Source organism: Lonchura striata, chromosome 36 (assembly GCF_050655825.1).
Source record: "Lonchura striata isolate lonStrDom1 chromosome 36, ASM5065582v1, whole genome shotgun sequence".
Classification (NCBI taxonomy): domain Eukaryota; kingdom Metazoa; phylum Chordata; class Aves; order Passeriformes; family Estrildidae; genus Lonchura; species Lonchura striata.
The window spans coordinates 7047749-7063825 of NC_140738.1; the positions used below are offsets into that span (position 1 = coordinate 7047749).

General features: G+C 52.3%; 3 protein-coding genes across 5 annotated transcripts in view; 2 read left to right on the forward strand and 1 right to left on the reverse strand.

Annotated features, from left to right (window-relative positions):
* Positions 1-16077, reverse strand: part of LOC144248867 (uncharacterized) — a 770489-nt gene that overhangs the window by 102941 nt on the left and 651471 nt on the right. The gene's annotated exons all lie outside the window — the stretch shown is intronic.
* Positions 5184-8984, forward strand: LOC146764083 (uncharacterized). 3 transcript variants are annotated; one of them, XM_085565488.1, is made up of 2 exons: positions 5184-5303; positions 6769-8984. In XM_085565488.1, exon 2 carries the CDS (start codon positions 6787-6789, stop codon positions 8527-8529), a length of 1743 nt encoding a protein of 580 aa, XP_085421614.1. In that variant the 5' UTR covers positions 5184-5303; positions 6769-6786; the 3' UTR covers positions 8530-8984. The 3 variants fall into 3 exon arrangements, with proteins under 3 accessions (XP_085421614.1, XP_085421612.1, XP_085421613.1); XM_085565486.1 differs by having other exon boundaries at positions 5194-5307; XM_085565487.1 differs by having other exon boundaries at positions 5208-5307; positions 6766-8984.
* LOC146764084 (uncharacterized) lies at positions 10341-12901 on the forward strand. Its single transcript, XM_085565503.1, has one exon. The coding sequence runs from the start codon at positions 10422-10424 to the stop codon at positions 12822-12824; it is 2403 nt and encodes an 800-aa protein (XP_085421629.1). The 5' UTR covers positions 10341-10421; the 3' UTR covers positions 12825-12901.

Genomic DNA, 16077 nt, shown 5'->3' on the forward strand with positions numbered 1-16077 from the left:
GGAGTTTTAAATCAAAAGGCTCTCAGGCAATGATATGGGAATGGGAGTAACAATTCTTTACTAGGAGAAAACTAGACAACAATTTAAAAAGGCAAATGCAATCGGTACAAACAAAACCAGTGAAAAAGTCCAGAACCTGAGGATTCGGGGTGCCAGTGGCAGTCCTGCTGGGACGATTGCTCCCCTTGCAGTTGTTGATGAACTGCAGCTGCAGTGGTGATCTTTAGAAGGGTATAGTTTTCCTCTGAAGATCTGGTGGCAGTGGGGCCGGTCTTCTTCTGCGCCGGGGTTGCCTCCGAGCTCCGCTGCTGCCGCCTCACTGGCTGTTTGGCTGCGAGATCCTGTGAAGAAAAAGAGAGAGAGAGCTGCTTCTCTGGGAATCCCGCAAAGAGTGAGAGCGAGCTGCTTCTCTCGGAGTCCCGCCCAGAGAGCTGCCTCGTCTCCCCAAAAAGCTACCCCTTTAAACAATAATAGAGTGCTTGGCTTCCCCCCCTCTGGGTGGGACTCCTCACGGTGTTACATTTACCAGCCCGGCAGTGAGTCAGTCAATAGTGTATAAACAAACCATTGCCTCTACCGGTCAAACCATTGTTTTTTGGGAGAGATAACAAAACCTGCCCTACCTTTCGACAGATGGCAAATAGAATACAAGCTTATCTTACAACCCAGGACATTATACACCCCTTATTCTATTTCCATCTGCACACCATGAAATCTTACACCCAGTTCTCTCTTAAGACCAAGTTTCCCTGTGGTACACAGTGGGTCTCCCCAGGCACTTTCTGCCAAAGGCTCCAGGACAACCCATAGTTCCCGGCTGCAGAGTAGAGCACATTCTTGACCTCTGGTCCTGTTCTGACTGGGCCAAGGGCTACAGCATGAGCGATCTCCTGCTTGATCTGGGTGAAGGCTTGTTGCTGCTCAGGGCCCCAGTGGAAATCATTCTTCTTTTGGGTAACCAGATAAAGAGGGCTCACAATCTGGCTATACTGGGAATGTGCATTCTCCAGAAACCTATGGCACCCAGGAAAGCTTGTGTTTCCTTTTTGCTGGTTGGTGGGGACATAGCTGTGATCTTGTTGATGACCTCAGTGGGAATCTGGCGCCATCCGTCTTGCCATTTCACTCCCAGGAACTGGATCTCTCGGGCAGGTCCCTTGACTTTGCTCTTCTTGATGGTGAAGCCAGCTTCTAGTAGTATCTGGATGATTTTCTCTTCTTTCTCGAACACTTCTGCTGCTGTGCTCCCCCACACAATGATGTCATCAATGTATTGCAGGTGTTCTGGAGCCTCACCCTTTTCTAGTGCAGCCTGGATCAGTCCATGGCAGATGGTGGGGCTGTGTTTCCACCCCTGGGGCAGTCGGTTCCAGGTGTACTGCACGCCCCTCCAGGTGAAAGCAAACTGAGGCCTGCATTCTGCTGCCAGAGGAATGGAGAAAAACGCATTAGCAATATCAATGGTGGCATACCACTTTGCTGCCTTGGACTCCAGCTCGTACTGGAGTTCCAGCATATCCAGTACAGCAGCGCTCAGCAGTGGAGTCACTTCATTCAAGCCACGATAGTCCACAGTCAATCTCCATTCTTTGTCAGATTTGCGCACAGGCCAGATGGGGCTGTTGAAGGGTGAGTGGGTTTTGCTGACCACCCCTTGGCTCTCCAGCTCCCGAATCATTTTGTGGATGGGGATCACGGCATCTCGATCCGTCCGATACTGCCAGCGGTGCACTGTCGAGGTCGCAATTGGCACGCGTTGTTCTTCCACCCTTAGGAGTCCTACTGCAGAGGGGTTTTCTGACAGTCCAGGCAAGGCGTTCAATTGCTTAATGTCTTCTGCCTCTACAGCGGCTATTCCAAAAGCCCACCTGAGTCCCTTTGGGTCTTTGTAATAGCCGTTCCGGAGGAAGTCTATGCCTAGGATACACGGAGCATCTGGGCCAGTCACTATAGGATGTTTCTTCCACTCCTTCCCAGTCAGGCTCACCTCGGCTTCCACCAGAGTCAATTGTTGTGATCCCCCTGTCACACCAGCAATGGAAACAGGCTCTGCCCCCACGTGTCCCGATGGTATCAGAGTACACCGTGCACCAGTATCAACTAAAACATCATATTTCTGTGGCTCTGATGTGCCAGGCCATCGGATCCACACTGTCCAGAAGATCCGGTTTTCCCGTGCCTCTCCCTGGCTAGAGACAGGGCCCCTCTAACACTGGTTATCATTCCTTCCCTGGGCATACATACTAGAGGTCCCTTCAAGGGGGTCTGACAGATCGTACCCACAAGCTTGGTCACGGGAGGTTGAGGCTACCTTCACTTTGGTGGAACTCCCCCGGTTAGAGTTTCCCTCCTTAAGTTGACGGACCCGTGCTGCCAGGACAGAAGTGGGTTTCCCATCCCACCTCCCCATGTCTTCCCCATGGTCACGCAGGAAGAACCACAGATTAGCCCTTGGGGTGTACCCTCTCTCTCTAGCTGGGGATTGTTGGGCGCTGATTCTGGGGCCTGTGACTCTCACGGGTGCTGTATTAACCTTCCTTATCTCCTCCCTCATCTCCTCTTTAAAGTCCTTAATCACGGCTGAGATATGAGCCTGCATTGGGCCATTAATCATACTCCTATAATTCCTAAGTTTGTTGGCAACAGAACCCACTGTCTCTCGGTGAGCGTCAGCATTGATTGTTGCAATGAAGGTGGTGTATTGAGATGGCCCCAGATTTGCTAGACTCCACAGCATTTGTCCCGTACACCTGACCTTGTCGGGGTCATTATTGTGTCGTCCATCCCTCCCAAAGAGTACCTCCAATACTGCCACTTCCCTCAGCTCTTGGATCCCTTCCTTGAGGGTCTTCCAGCGCATTCTATGATGGTGCTCTTGCATTCTCTCTCTGTGGACAAACCTCTCCCTGACACTCATTAAGAGCCGCTCCCAGAGAGAAAGGGACCCTGGTTCCCTTACAAAAATCTGATTTATACCCGAGTCCTGGGTCAAGGGTCCCAAGTTCCTTGCCTCACCACCGTCCAGCTGCACACCTGTACCCATAAGATCCCAGACCCGGAGTAGCCAGGTAGCATAAGCCTCACACCCTCATCGCACAATGTCTTTATGCAGATTACGAAGACTTTCGTATGTCAGGGACTCGGTGGTGATAGCAATCTCTGGGTCCCCTGTGGGTTGTGAGGTTCCTCCATTCCTGTCCCTATCTGCAGGGTGCTCTGCTTTCACCTTAGACTTCCTTGTTTCTACCGGGGCAACTGCTGCTGACCGTGACTGCCTTTGTGGTTCAGCGGGAACCTGAACAGTGGTAACATTAGTGGGTTCCACAGCTGTACTAATAGACTGTCCCTCCTCAAGGCAAAGGGCCGGTTTCTCACCAGCTGGGGAAATGCACTCCTTCAGCATCTCTCGTATCTCCTTAACCAGAACCCTCACCCAATCTGGGCGGTTCATTTCTGAGGTGGGCTGTGGGGCAGGGTCAGGCTCTGGAGCAGCAGCATCTCGAGTCTGTGGTGTAGGTGTGAGGGTAGTTATCCAGGTTAATCTTCCCTTATCTCTGAGTGCTAAATATAACAGCACTATCAGAGACACCACCCATTGTATGATATCATTAGAACTTAGAGAGGATCTTAACCCTTTGAGAACTGTTTGGGCAGACCCAAAAAGATGGTTAAAAGGTTGGGAGAAAGTTTCCCCAGGTGCTATTTCCTCGCAGTAGGTACCGTTATTAAAGTAACCCCAAAAACATACAGTTAGTGTGTGATAGCTATGAATCCATGTACCTGCCTTCCAGAGGAAATTAAAGATCCATGAATTCCTCACCCAATTAACCCAGAAGCCAAACTTGATAACAGACACAGTAGCCATAGTTATAGGACCCATTTTTAGATAAGGGTCTGCAAATGGGAAAAGTATAGCTACGAACACATGCCACCCAAACCAAGCTAAACTAGACCACATGGTGATGCTGAAGATGTTTCTACACACAACAAAAAACAAATTACTTAAGAACTGTTAATCCTTTTTCCCTCTCAAATGCCCTCGAGCCTCACATTGATGCGCCAAAATCTGTCTTGGTTTGACAAGACAGGAGTCTGAAGGAGGGCAAAAGCGTCCTGTGCAATGGAGAAGGTAAACCCCCTCCCTCCGAATTACCAGGATGTTTTAAAGTAAAAGGCTCTCAGGCAAAGATATGGGAATGGGAGTAACAATTCTTTACTAGGAGAAAACTAGATAACAATTTAAAAAGGCAAATGCAACTGGTACAAACAAAACTAGTCATAAAGTCCACAACCTGAGGATTCGGGGTGTCGGTAGTGTTGCAGTCATGCTGGCATGGTAGCGTGGAGGAAGGTTTTAGCAAGGCCTTGGGAATGGTAAACTGAGGAAAAGGATACATTCATGTATGCCCTATTATATTAGAAAGGCCTTGGGAATGGTAAACTGAGGGAAAAGATACATTTATGTATGCTCCACTGTTTCGGGAAAGTCCCGCTTCAGCATTCCTCTGTAGACCCCCTTCTCCCCACCCCTGAGCAGTTCCCATTGGACCTGGCCCCTGGGGTGGTTCTGATGTGCCTTAGCTGAACACTGTCTCTATTGTTTAAGACCTTATCTCTTAATTTTGCTGTATAAAACTGTATCTGGGCAATAGCCCAGGGCCTTTGGTCACTGCAATGCTTCAGGCAATACAATCTCTCTGGACAAGCATACCATTGGTCTCTCTTGGTCTCTTTATCTCAAACCCTTGCAGAGACTGAGGCAGCGCCGCAGCTCGGACCGTGCTAACCCAGACGCTGCCTGGTAAGCCCAGGGCAGCGGGACCGCGGAAAACCCCGGCCCCGAGAGGGGACAGCTAGCCGGAGGGTCCCGGGGGGCCGGGGAGGGACGGGGGACAGCGGCGAGTAACCCCCGAGAGCAAAGTGGCGGTCGAAAGAGAAGCAACAAGTGGCGCACCAACGTTGGGCTTTGCACTGGTTTGAGCAAGCCTGCCGCAGCCGTCGTGGACATTGCACTGGCTAGGAGCTTTTCCAGACACTTTGCAGTGTCACCGCGAGCTACAGAGCGGAGAGCGGTGTGAATAAATCGCTACGCAGGCTGTCGGCTTCGCGGGGAGAAGCTCTGGGATCACGCTGGTGGTGTGAGGCACTTGCCTCTCCACACAGCCCAGCGGGACTGTTGCCGTGGAGACAGACGCCGATTTCTGTCCAGCGAGGTCCCCACGGGTCGGACGGCACCTCTCCACACCCGGGAGACCGCCCGGGGTTCGGGAACCGTTGCTGCAGTTGGTGTCTAAAGGACAGCGGTGGGTGAGTCTCGTACTGGGGGGCAGGGGCCCGGCCAGGAGACATCGGCTCCTGTGTGCCCGTGGGGGGACACGCCAGCGCGCAGGCGTGACGGTAGTCTCCGTCGTAGCTTTAGAACTTTGGGTTTGCTGCAGTAATTGGTTGAGATTTGCTGTGAAGCCAGCCATGGGTGTTAGGCTGACTACACAGCAGAAAGAGATTTATAAACAAGTTCGGGAGCCCCTGCTGAGTGCAGGTGTCAAATTTCCTAAGAGCCTTGTAAAAGAGTTTGTCAGATGGTTATCAGTAAGTGTTCCAGAGGTAACAGAGCAAGTAGTGAGAGAAAGACGATTTTGGAAGCGTGTTGGTGCAGTGCTGAGTGAAAGGACAAAGGCAGGAGATCCCTCAGTGAAAGAAGGTTTTATGAGAATGTTTTTGGTCGTTTACGATGTTGTGAAAGAGAGTGCAGACACTCAGGGCACCCAGGGAGCAGAAAAGCGCCCTGTCGCGTCCCCGGTGCCCCCCCGCACCCCCTGCAGTGAGAAAACTAACCGTGCAGATGTAGATTTAGTTTCTAACCCTTCTCCTCCTCCTGCTTTTGCTCCCGCAGCTGAAAATCCATGCTTTGCACCCCCCATCCCCCCCGTGCAGCCCCCACAAGATGGAGGTGGCCACGCTGTTTTCCCTTCTCTATCCCCGCACTCCCTGCTCCCTGTGCCAGCCCAGAACACGCCCCCAGCCCTCGCATTCCCCCCTCCGCCTGTCCCCAACCCCAACCCCTCCTCCCTTGCGGCGGTTCAGCCCACATTCCAGCCCCCGGTCCAGCCCTCAGCTCCTCCTCTCACAGTTGCCTCACCTCCCCCTGCCCCTGCCCCGCTCCACGCAGCCCCGCCGGCTGCGGCCACTCCCTCACAAGCCGGCCTTCCTCCCTCTCCCTCTCCCGGTTTCCCTGGCAGCGGCAGCGCCCAGGCTGTCAGCCGGGAAGTGCTCAGAGAGACCGAGCCTGCGTTCTTAGCCCCCGTGATTTATAATGCCAGGGGACAGAACGCCAAATGGGAGCCCCTTTCGTATGATAGTATTAGGGAACTTTGCAAAACGAAGCGTGAGTTTGGGGAAAGAAGTGAATTTTTTAAGAGCATTTTGAAAGCTACGCTATGCTCCAAAACATTTGTCCCCGCTGATTTGAAACGTCTTTTCAGTTGCTTGCTCCCTCAGTCTGAGTTTAGATTGTGGGAAAGAACGTGGAAAAGACTTGCAGCAGATCTCCTCCCAGAGATTCTGCAAAGTCCAAGCCTTTCCACAGATATAGAGGATGAGGAAATCACTTTAGAACATCTAGTGGGTGAGGGTGATTGGAGCCAAGCTGAAAAGCAAGCAGCAGGCATTCCCAGAGCAGTGTTAGACCTGTCCAGGGATGCAGCAGAACGTGCATTTTTTAATATGCCTTCTAAAGACCCTATTGTCTCATATACCGCTTTAAAGCAGTCTGTTTCAGAACCATTCATGGATTTTGTGGATCGAGTGCGAGCCTCTGTGGAAAAAAGGGTGCAAAATCCAGAGCTCCAAGACCAACTTACATTAGAACTGGTCACCACAAATGCAAATGAAGTCTGTCAGCGAATCATCCTAGCCCTTCCATCATCGCCTCCCCCCACACTCGATCAGCTCATTGAGGAGTGCACCAGGAAAGCTATGCTGATGACAGAGGACTCAGTGATAAAACCACGGGAAAGGGTGTTTGCTTCAGCAGCAGCAACCCCCAGGACTCCTGGGTTCAAAGGGCCTCCTCAACAAGGGGGGAAGGCGGGAGGGGGGGGAATCATTTTCCTTTATACTGGCAGAGCAAATTGTATCTTTTTCAGAGTTAGTTCACTTTGTTGTATGATTTTATCTCTCTTTCAGACTAGCAGAATGTCAATTTCCACATTCCTGCTCATCGTTTGGCTCCAGGGAATGGTCATCTACCCTTCCACGGTGGATGCATGGATTGTTCCACAGCCCAAGAAAAATGTGTGGGTCACGCTAGCCCAAGCCTTGCAACAAGATCTTATGTGTTTGTCCACTGCCTCAGCAGAAAATCCGATGTCCACATGTTTAATAGGGGTTCCAAGTAAGGAGGATGAGTTTCCAATTGATCTGGTCCGTTTGCAAAAGCAAGTGAACGAAAATAAAATACCTAAAGGTGCAGGACAAGTTGAAGCACAAGTGCGAAATCCCCTCATTTTGTGGCAAGGGTGGGTTTCACATTTGCCCACTGCTGAGGGGGAGCCCCAGGAATTAGAACTCCTAGGCTCTGCAAAAGCTGAGTTTTGCATTCAATTTGATTTTTCCCCAACCAAAGAAGTAAAATTATATGAACATGTCAAACAGTACAAGGTAGAATTCAGAGCAGGTCAATGGTGCACAGCTGTCTACAAGCTGAAATTTGCATCCACCACTGATTTCCGTCCACACAAGCTGGACAAGGGAATGTTTCTTATCTGTGGGGACAGAGCATACCCAGGAATCCCATCTCGTCTTATTGGAGGTCCATGTACTTTTGGGCATCTGACCCTTGCTTCCCCCAACATGACCCAAATTCCAATTGGGCAAGCAAAAAGTGGAAAAAAAATTACTAAGCGGAGTGCAAGCCAATTTGATGAACATTGTGATGCGGAAATTTATCATTGGGCAAAATCCAAAAGAGTTGCTGTCTCTGTGTTTTTACCATGGGTTGCAGCAGCCAAAGCATTGAGTGAATTAGGCAATCTAGAATGCTGGGTGACCAAGCAGGCAAATTTAACATCAGCAGCCCTGAGTGACCTCCTAGAAGATGAGGAAATAACCAGAAAGGCTACCCTCCAAAATAGGGCAGCTATTGATTTCCTGCTGTTGGCACATGGTCATGGATGTAAAGAATTTGATGGCTTGTGTTGTTTTGATCTGTCATCTAAAGGACAGAGTGTCCACTCGTCCATTCAGGAAATGAGAAGCCTCATTGGGAATGTGAAGCAAGAAAATGAGGATTGGTTTAAAAATCTGTTCAAAGACTGGGACCTTTCTGGGTGGGCAGTGTCTCTTTTAAAAGACATCTTTTACTTTCTAGTTGCATTGTTTTTAGTTCTGTTAGCATTTGGGATTCTGAAGCGGATCGTCTCCAAGGTCATCACCTCGAAGCCGAAGGCTTCCGCGCCGGTTTTCATCGCTGCTGCCGCCACGGAAAGCGATTGGTGGGAAGACAACAAGCAGAAAGACACTGCAGTTTAAGAGCCACAGTTTACCTTCTCCTAAGGCATCGTTCATCTTAGTAATTGAAAAGCGGGGAATTGTTGCAGTCATGCTGGCATGGTAGCGTGGAGGAAGGTTTTAGCAAGGCCTTGGGAATGGTAAACTGAGGAAAAGGATACATTCATGTATGCCCTATTATATTAGAAAGGCCTTGGGAATGGTAAACTGAGGGAAAAGATACATTTATGTATGCTCCACTGTTTCGGGAAAGTCCCGCTTCAGCATTCCTCTGTAGACCCCCTTCTCCCCACCCCTGAGCAGTTCCCATTGGACCTGGCCCCTGGGGTGGTTCTGATGTGCCTTAGCTGAACACTGTCTCTATTGTTTAAGACCTTATCTCTTAATTTTGCTGTATAAAACTGTATCTGGGCAATAGCCCAGGGCCTTTGGTCACTGCAATGCTTCAGGCAATACAATCTCTCTGGACAAGCATACCATTGGTCTCTCTTGGTCTCTTTATCTCAAACCCTTGCGGCGACTGAGGCAGCGCCGCAGCTTGGACCGTGCTAACCCAGACGCTGCCTGGTAAGCCCAGGGCAGCGGGACCGCAGAAAACCCCGGCCCCGAGAGGGGACAGCTAGCCGGAGGGTCCCGGGGGGCCGGGGAGGGGTGGGGGACAGTGCGAGGAACCCCCGAGAGCAAAGTGGCGGTCGAAAGAGAAGCAACAAGTGGCGCACCAACGTTGGGCTTTGCACTGGTTTGAGCAAGTCTGCCCCAGCCGTTGTGGACAGTGCACTGGCTAGGAGCTTTTCCAGACGCTTTGCAGTGTCACCGCGAGCTACAGAGCGGAGAGCGTTGTGAATAAATCGCTACGCAGGCTGTCAGCTGTGCGGGGAGAAGCTCTAGGATCACGCTGGTGGTGTGAGGCATTTGCCTCTCCACACAGCCCAGCGGGACTGTTGCCGTGGAGACAGATGCTGATTTCTGTCCGGCGAGGTCACCATGGGTCGGACGGCACCTCTCCACACCCGGGAGACCGCCCGGGGTTCGGGAACCGTTGCTGCAGTGGTGTCTAAAGGACGGCGGTGGGTGAGTCTCAGTTTCTGGGGGGCAGGGGCCCGGCCAGGAGACATCGGCTCCTGTGTGCCCGTGGGGGGACACGCCAGCGCGCAGGCGTGACGGGAGTATCCGTCGTAGCTTTAGAACTTTGTGTTTGCTGCAGTAATTGGTTGAGATTTGCTGTGAAGGCAGCCATGGGTGTCAGGCTGACTACACAGCAGAAAGAGATTTATAAACAAGTTCAGGAACCCCTGCAGAGAGCAGGTGTCAAATTTCCTAAGAGCCTTGTGAAAGAGTTTGTCAGATGGTTATCAGTAAGTGTTCCAGAGGTAACAGAGCAAGTAGTGAGAGAAAGACGATTTTGGAAGCGTGTTGGTGCAGTGCTGACAAAGGCAGGAGATCCCTCAGTGAAAGAAGGTTTTATGAGAATGTTTTTGTTCATTTACGATGTTGTGAAAGAGAGTGCAGACACTCAGGGCGCCCGGGGAGCAGAAAAGAGCCCCGTTGCGTCCCCTGTGTCCCCCCGCACCCCCTGCGGTGAGAAAACTAACCGTGCAGAGGTAGATTTAGTTTCTAACCCTTCTCCATCTCCTGCTTTCGCTCCCGCAGCTGAAAATCCATGCTTTGCACTCCCCCCCCCCCCCCCCGTGCAGCCTCCGCAAGATGGAGGGGGCCACGTGGTGTTCCCTGTGCTCCCTGTGCCAGCCCTCGCACCCCTCCCTTCACCCGTCCCCGATCCCAACGCCTCCTCCCTTGCGGCGATTCAGCCCATGGTTCAGCCCGCATTCCAGCCCACATTCCAGCCCGAAGTCCAGCCCTCAGCTCCTCCTCTCGCAGTTGCATCACCACCCCCTGTCCCTGCTCCGCTCCACATGGCCCCGCCGGCTGCGGCCACTCCCACACAAGCCGGCCCCTCTCCCTGTCTCTCTCCCAGTCTCCCTGACAACGGCAGCGCCGAGACTGTCAGCACGAGGAACCAGGTCAGAGACTGGAAACCTGGTCAGAGACTGAACCTGGTCAGAGACACCGACCCTGCGTTCCTGGCCCCTGTGATCTATAATGCCAGGGGACAGAACGCCAAATGGGAGCCCCTTTCGTATGATAGTATTAGGGAACTTTGCAAAACAAAGTGTAAGTTTGGGGAAAGAAGTGAATTTTTTAAGAGCATTTTAAAAGCTACTCTAAGCTCCAAAACATATGTCCCTGCTGACTTGAAACGTCTTTTCAGTTGCTTGCTCCCTCAGTCTGAGTTTAGATTGTGGGAAAGAACCTGGAAAAGGATTGCAGGACATCTCCTCCCAGAGATTTTGCAAAGTCCAAGCCATTCCACAGATATAGAGGATGAGGAAATCACTTTAGAACATCTAGTGGGTGAGGGTGATTGGAGCCAAGCTGAAAAGCAAGCCGCAGGCATCCCCAGAGCAGTGTTGGACCTGTCCAGGGATGCAGCAGAACATGCATTTTTTAACATGCCTTTTAAAGAACCTGTTGTTTCTTATACCGCTTTGAAGCAGTCTGTTGCAGAACCATTCATGGATTTTGTGGATCGAGTGCGAGCCTCTGTGGAAAAGAGGGTGCAAAATCCAGAGCTCCAAGACCAACATACATTAGAACTTGTCACTGCAAATGCAAATGAAGCCTGTCAGCGAATCATCCTGGCCCTTCCATCATCGCCTCCCCCCACACTCGATCAGCTCATTGAGGAGTGCACCAGGAAAGCTGTGCTGATGACAGAGGACTCAGTGATAAAGCCACGGGAAAGGGTGGTTGCTGCAGTAGCAGCAACCCCGAGGACTCCAGGGTCCGCAGGGCCTCCTCAACAAGGGGGGAAAGTGGGAGGGTGGGGAATCTTTTTCCTTTATACTGGCAGAGCAAATTGTATCTTTTTCAGAGTTAGTTCACTTTGTTGTATGATTTTATCTTTCTTTCAGACTAGCAGAATGTCAATTTCCACATTCCTGCTCATCGTTTGGTTCCAGGGAATGGCCATCTACCCTTCCACAGTGGATGCATGGATTGTTCCACAGCCCAAGAAAAATGTGTGGGTCACGCTAGCCCAAGCCTTGCAACAGGATCATATGTGTTTGTCCACTGCCTCAGCAGAAAATCCAATGTCCACATGTTTAATAGGGGTGCCAAGTAAGGAGGATGAGTTCCCAATTGATCTGGTCCATTTGCAAAAGCAGGTGAACGAAAATAAAATACCTAAAGGTGCAGGACAAATTAAAGCACCAGTGCGAAACCCCCTCATTTTGTGGCAAGGATGGGTCTCACATTTGCCCACTGCCAAGGGAGAGCCCCAGGAATTAGAACTCCTATGCTCTGCAAAAGCTGAATTTTGCATTCAATTTGATTTTTCCCCAACCAAAGAAGTAAAATTATATGAGCATGTCAAACAGTACAAGGTAGAATTCAGAGCAGGTCAATGGGGCACAGCTGTCTACAAGCTGAAATTTGCATCCACCACTGATTTCCGTCCACACAAGCTGGACAAGGGAATGTTTCTTATCTGTGGGGACAGAGCATACCCAGGAATCCCCTCTCGTCTTATTAGAGGTCCATGCACTTTTGGGCATCTGACCCTTGCTTCCCCCAACATGACCCAAATTCCAATTGGGCAAGCAAAAGGTGAGAAAAAAATTACTAAGCGGAGTGCGAGTCAATTTGATGAACATTGTGATGCGGAAATTTACCATTGGGCAAAATCCAAAAGAGTTGCCGTCTCTGTGTTTTTACCATGGGTTGTGGCAGCCAAAGCATTGAGTGAATTAGGCAATCTAGAATGCTGGGTGACCAAGCAGGCAAATTTAACATCAGCAGCCCTGAGTGACCTCCTGGAAGACGAGGAAATAACCAGAAAGGCTACCCTCCAGAATAGGGCAGCTATTGATTTCCTGCTGTTGGCACATGGTCATGGATGTAAAGAATTTGATGGGTTGTGTTGTTTTGATCTGTCATCTAAAGGTCAGAGTGTCCACTTGTCCATTCAGGAAATGACAAGCCTCATTGGGAGTGTGAAGCAAGAAAATGAGGATTGGTTTAAAAATCTGTTCAAAGATTGGGATCTTTCTGGGTGGGCAGTGATTCTTTTAAAAGACATCCTTTACTTTCTAGTTGCATTGTTTTTAGTTCTGTTAGCATTCGGGATTCTGAAGCGAATCATCTCCAAGGTCATCACCTCGAAGCTGAAGGCTTCTGCACCGGTTTTCATCGCTGCTGCCGACACGGAAAGCGATTGGTGGGAAGACGACAAGCAGAAAGACACTGCAGTTTAAGAGCCACAGTTTACCTTTTCCCAAGGCACTGTTCTTCTTAATAAGTAAAGAAGAGGGAATTGTAGCTATCAGCTCCAAGGTCATCACCTCGAAGCTGAAGGCTTCCACACCAGTTGTCATCGCTGCTGCCGCCACGGAAAGCGATTGGTGGGAAGACGACAATCAGAAAGACACTGCAGTTTAAGAGCCACAGTTTTACTTTCTCCCAAGGCACTGTTCTTCTTAATAAGTAAAGAAGGGGGAATTGTAGCTATCATGCTGGCATGGTAGCATGGAGGAAGGTTTTGGAAAGGCCTTGGGAATGGTAAACTGAGGAAAAGGATACATTCATGTATGCCCCATTGTTTTAGAAAGGCTTTAGGAATGAGAAACTGAGGTAAAAGATACATTTATGTATGCTCCACTGTCTCGGGAAAGTCCCGCTTCAGCATTCCTCTGTAGACCCCCTTCTCCCCACCCCTGAGCAGTTCCCATTGGACCTGGCCCCTGGGGTGGTTCTGATGTGCCTTAGCTGAACACTGTCTCTATTGTTTAGACCTTATTTCTTAATTTTGCTGCATAAAACTGTATCTGGGCAATAGCCCAGGGCCTTTGGTCCCTGCTACCGTTCAGGCAATAAAATCTCTCTGGACAAGCATACCATTGGTCTCTCTTGGTCTCTTTATCTCGAATCCTAGTGGCAACTGAGGCAACGCTGCCGCTCGGACCGTGCTAACCCAGATGCTGCCTGGTAAGCCCAGGGCAGTGGGACCGCGGAAAACCCCGGCCCTGGAGGGGACAGCTAGCCGGAGTGTCCCGGGGGGCTGGGGAGGGACGGGGGACAGCAGTGAGGAACCCTCAAAAGCAACAAGTGGCGGTCCAAAGAGAAGCAACAAGAAAACAGATTATCCAGAACCACACTTGATCTGTCTCCTCTCACTACCTGCACTTGGAGAAGGTGCTGGATAAATGATGGAGGGCAAGTGTAGGAAATCAGGAAGAACTCTGATTTTACTCCCCGTGTGCTGCCGTGCAGCCTCGGAAAGGAGAGGAGCTTTTGTGCATGGCTGAAGCGTGCGAGTCCTCCGGGAGTTCCACAACCATTCTGAAGCCTTGGACCCAGCTGTGGGTTTTTCCCTGATGCTGCTCAGTTTTGCTTCATTGTGCCCAAAATAAAAAAGATCACAGGAAACAAATTTAAACATTGTAAAAGACAAGAGCAACAGGTGACAAGACTGCAAAAATTTTTGATAGCCTAGCTTTTTCTTTTATTGAATCTTTTGTTAGTAGAGATGTTGCTAACTATTTGTTTATGACTTTTGACCCACAGGGACCTCTAATTATGCCAGTTTAGTGTTTATGATTTTTTTCACACCAGTGTACGACAGAACAGTGCAATCAAAAGCGGTTTTCTATCCCAAGGAGACTGAAACATTCATTTCTCTCTCCCAAGAAGACTAAAGCCTGTGGGTTTAGTGTCACATCCCACAGAACTCGGCCCTGGAGCGCTGCTGCCGCGGCCGAGCGCAGCCCCGGGGCCGCTGTGCGGGTGCATTGGAAGGGCACGGACACAATGGCAGCGCCGTGTGTCTTTGTGCTCCAGGTTTGCGCTGCCCGTGTGGGCGGAGCGGGGCTGGCGGGAGCCGCACTCCCCTCAGAGCCCCTGAGGGCGGCAGCGATGGCGGCGCCGCTCCCTCAGCGCCCGGCCCCGGCCCCGGCGGGCGGGGAGCCCTCAGCAGCGCCCGGCCGGCAGCAGGGAGCGAGCCACGGCCCGGCCGCTGTGCCCTGGCGCCGCAGGGGTGAGGGGAGAGCCGCAGGAGCCGCTGCCTCGGGCCCTGCCCCGGGCCGGGAGCAGCGGCCGGGCCCCGGCCCCGCGGCAGCGCAGGAGGCTCTGGCGGTGCCGCTTCTCCAGCTCGGCCCGGTGCCCGGGCACGGCCCCGGCCTTGGGGCTGCCCCTGCCCCGCTTGGCTGCCCGTGCCCTGCCCGGCCGCCGAGGCCGCGCTCGCTGCCCCCGGGTGCCGCTGCTGCGGGCAGGGCCGAGCCCCGGGGCCCGGGCACAGCCCTGAGGGACACCCCTGCTCCCCGGGCTGCCGCGGCTCCTGGAGCCGCTGCCCACGAGCCCCCGGCACGGCCATGCGGCCAATTCCTCGTGCCCTGGGCAACGCAGCCTGCACGGCCAGGGCTCGGCACTGCGGGGCTGGGCTGCCGTGGGCCAGCGGGGCCAAAGCCTCGCAGGGCTCGGGGCACAGCAGGGCCCGCCAGGACACCGCTCCGGGGATGCTCCCGGCCAGCTCCTGCCCGAGCCCCCGGAACCCGGGCTGGCTCTGTGCGCTCCGGCAGCCACGGCGGGACCGGCCAACAGCTGGGGACTGGGCTTTGCCCACGGCTGAACCTGCAGAGTTGCAAGCTCTGCCCTGCACGCTGTTACAGCCATGGCAGGGACCAGGCCAGGGAGGAAGGAGGAGCCTCTATGCCTTCAGCTTCCACTGGGAAAGTTTATTCGAGGTGCAGAGAGCGGGATAAAAAAGAGCCACTCACCCTCGTTTGCAAAGGGTTTTGCTCAGATCCAAGTCAGGCGGTGGGCAGAAACAGCGAAGCAACAGGGAATCCTCAGGGCAGGAGTGAGAGGATTATATCAACACTGTGGGACCATCAGGATCGGGAAAGGCACAGGGGCCAATGGGGCATCCTGGATTAGGGGATTTCCAAGTGGGTGTTTCAATCAGGGGTTGGCTAAGGGGCTGAGTGGCAGGGAACAGTCAGGATAAAGTGGCAGAGTTGCCTGGACAGGTAGGGAAGGGACTGGGACAAAGGGAGGGGAATAACTTGAGCGAAGGCATAAAAGGGAGTGTACAACGTTGGGGAAAAAAAACGACTTGAGGAAAACGTGGCGGGATAACAGAATGAACCAGTTAACAATAACTTAATGAAATAAACATAAACCCCAACAGGTTCCTGTCTGCTCCAGTGCCGTTGGGGTGCCGGGGGTGGCCCTTTAAAACACGGAACATGGTGTCACGGCCCTTTGTGATGTGGGCCATGATGGCGGCCGGAGACCCTTGTGACATCAGGGAGCCCCGCCCGGGCTGAGGGTCTCCAAGGGGCGCAGAGCCCTGGGGTGCCCAGTCCCAGGAGAGCCGCTCTCTGAGGAGGACGCAGCTCACTGGCTCTGTCTGCGCCAGACGCCGACAGCGACAACGGCCGACAGCGACAGACAGAGACAGCAGAGAGGAGAAAGCCAACTCCACCTCCCAGTCCCGCAGCACCTTGCCCA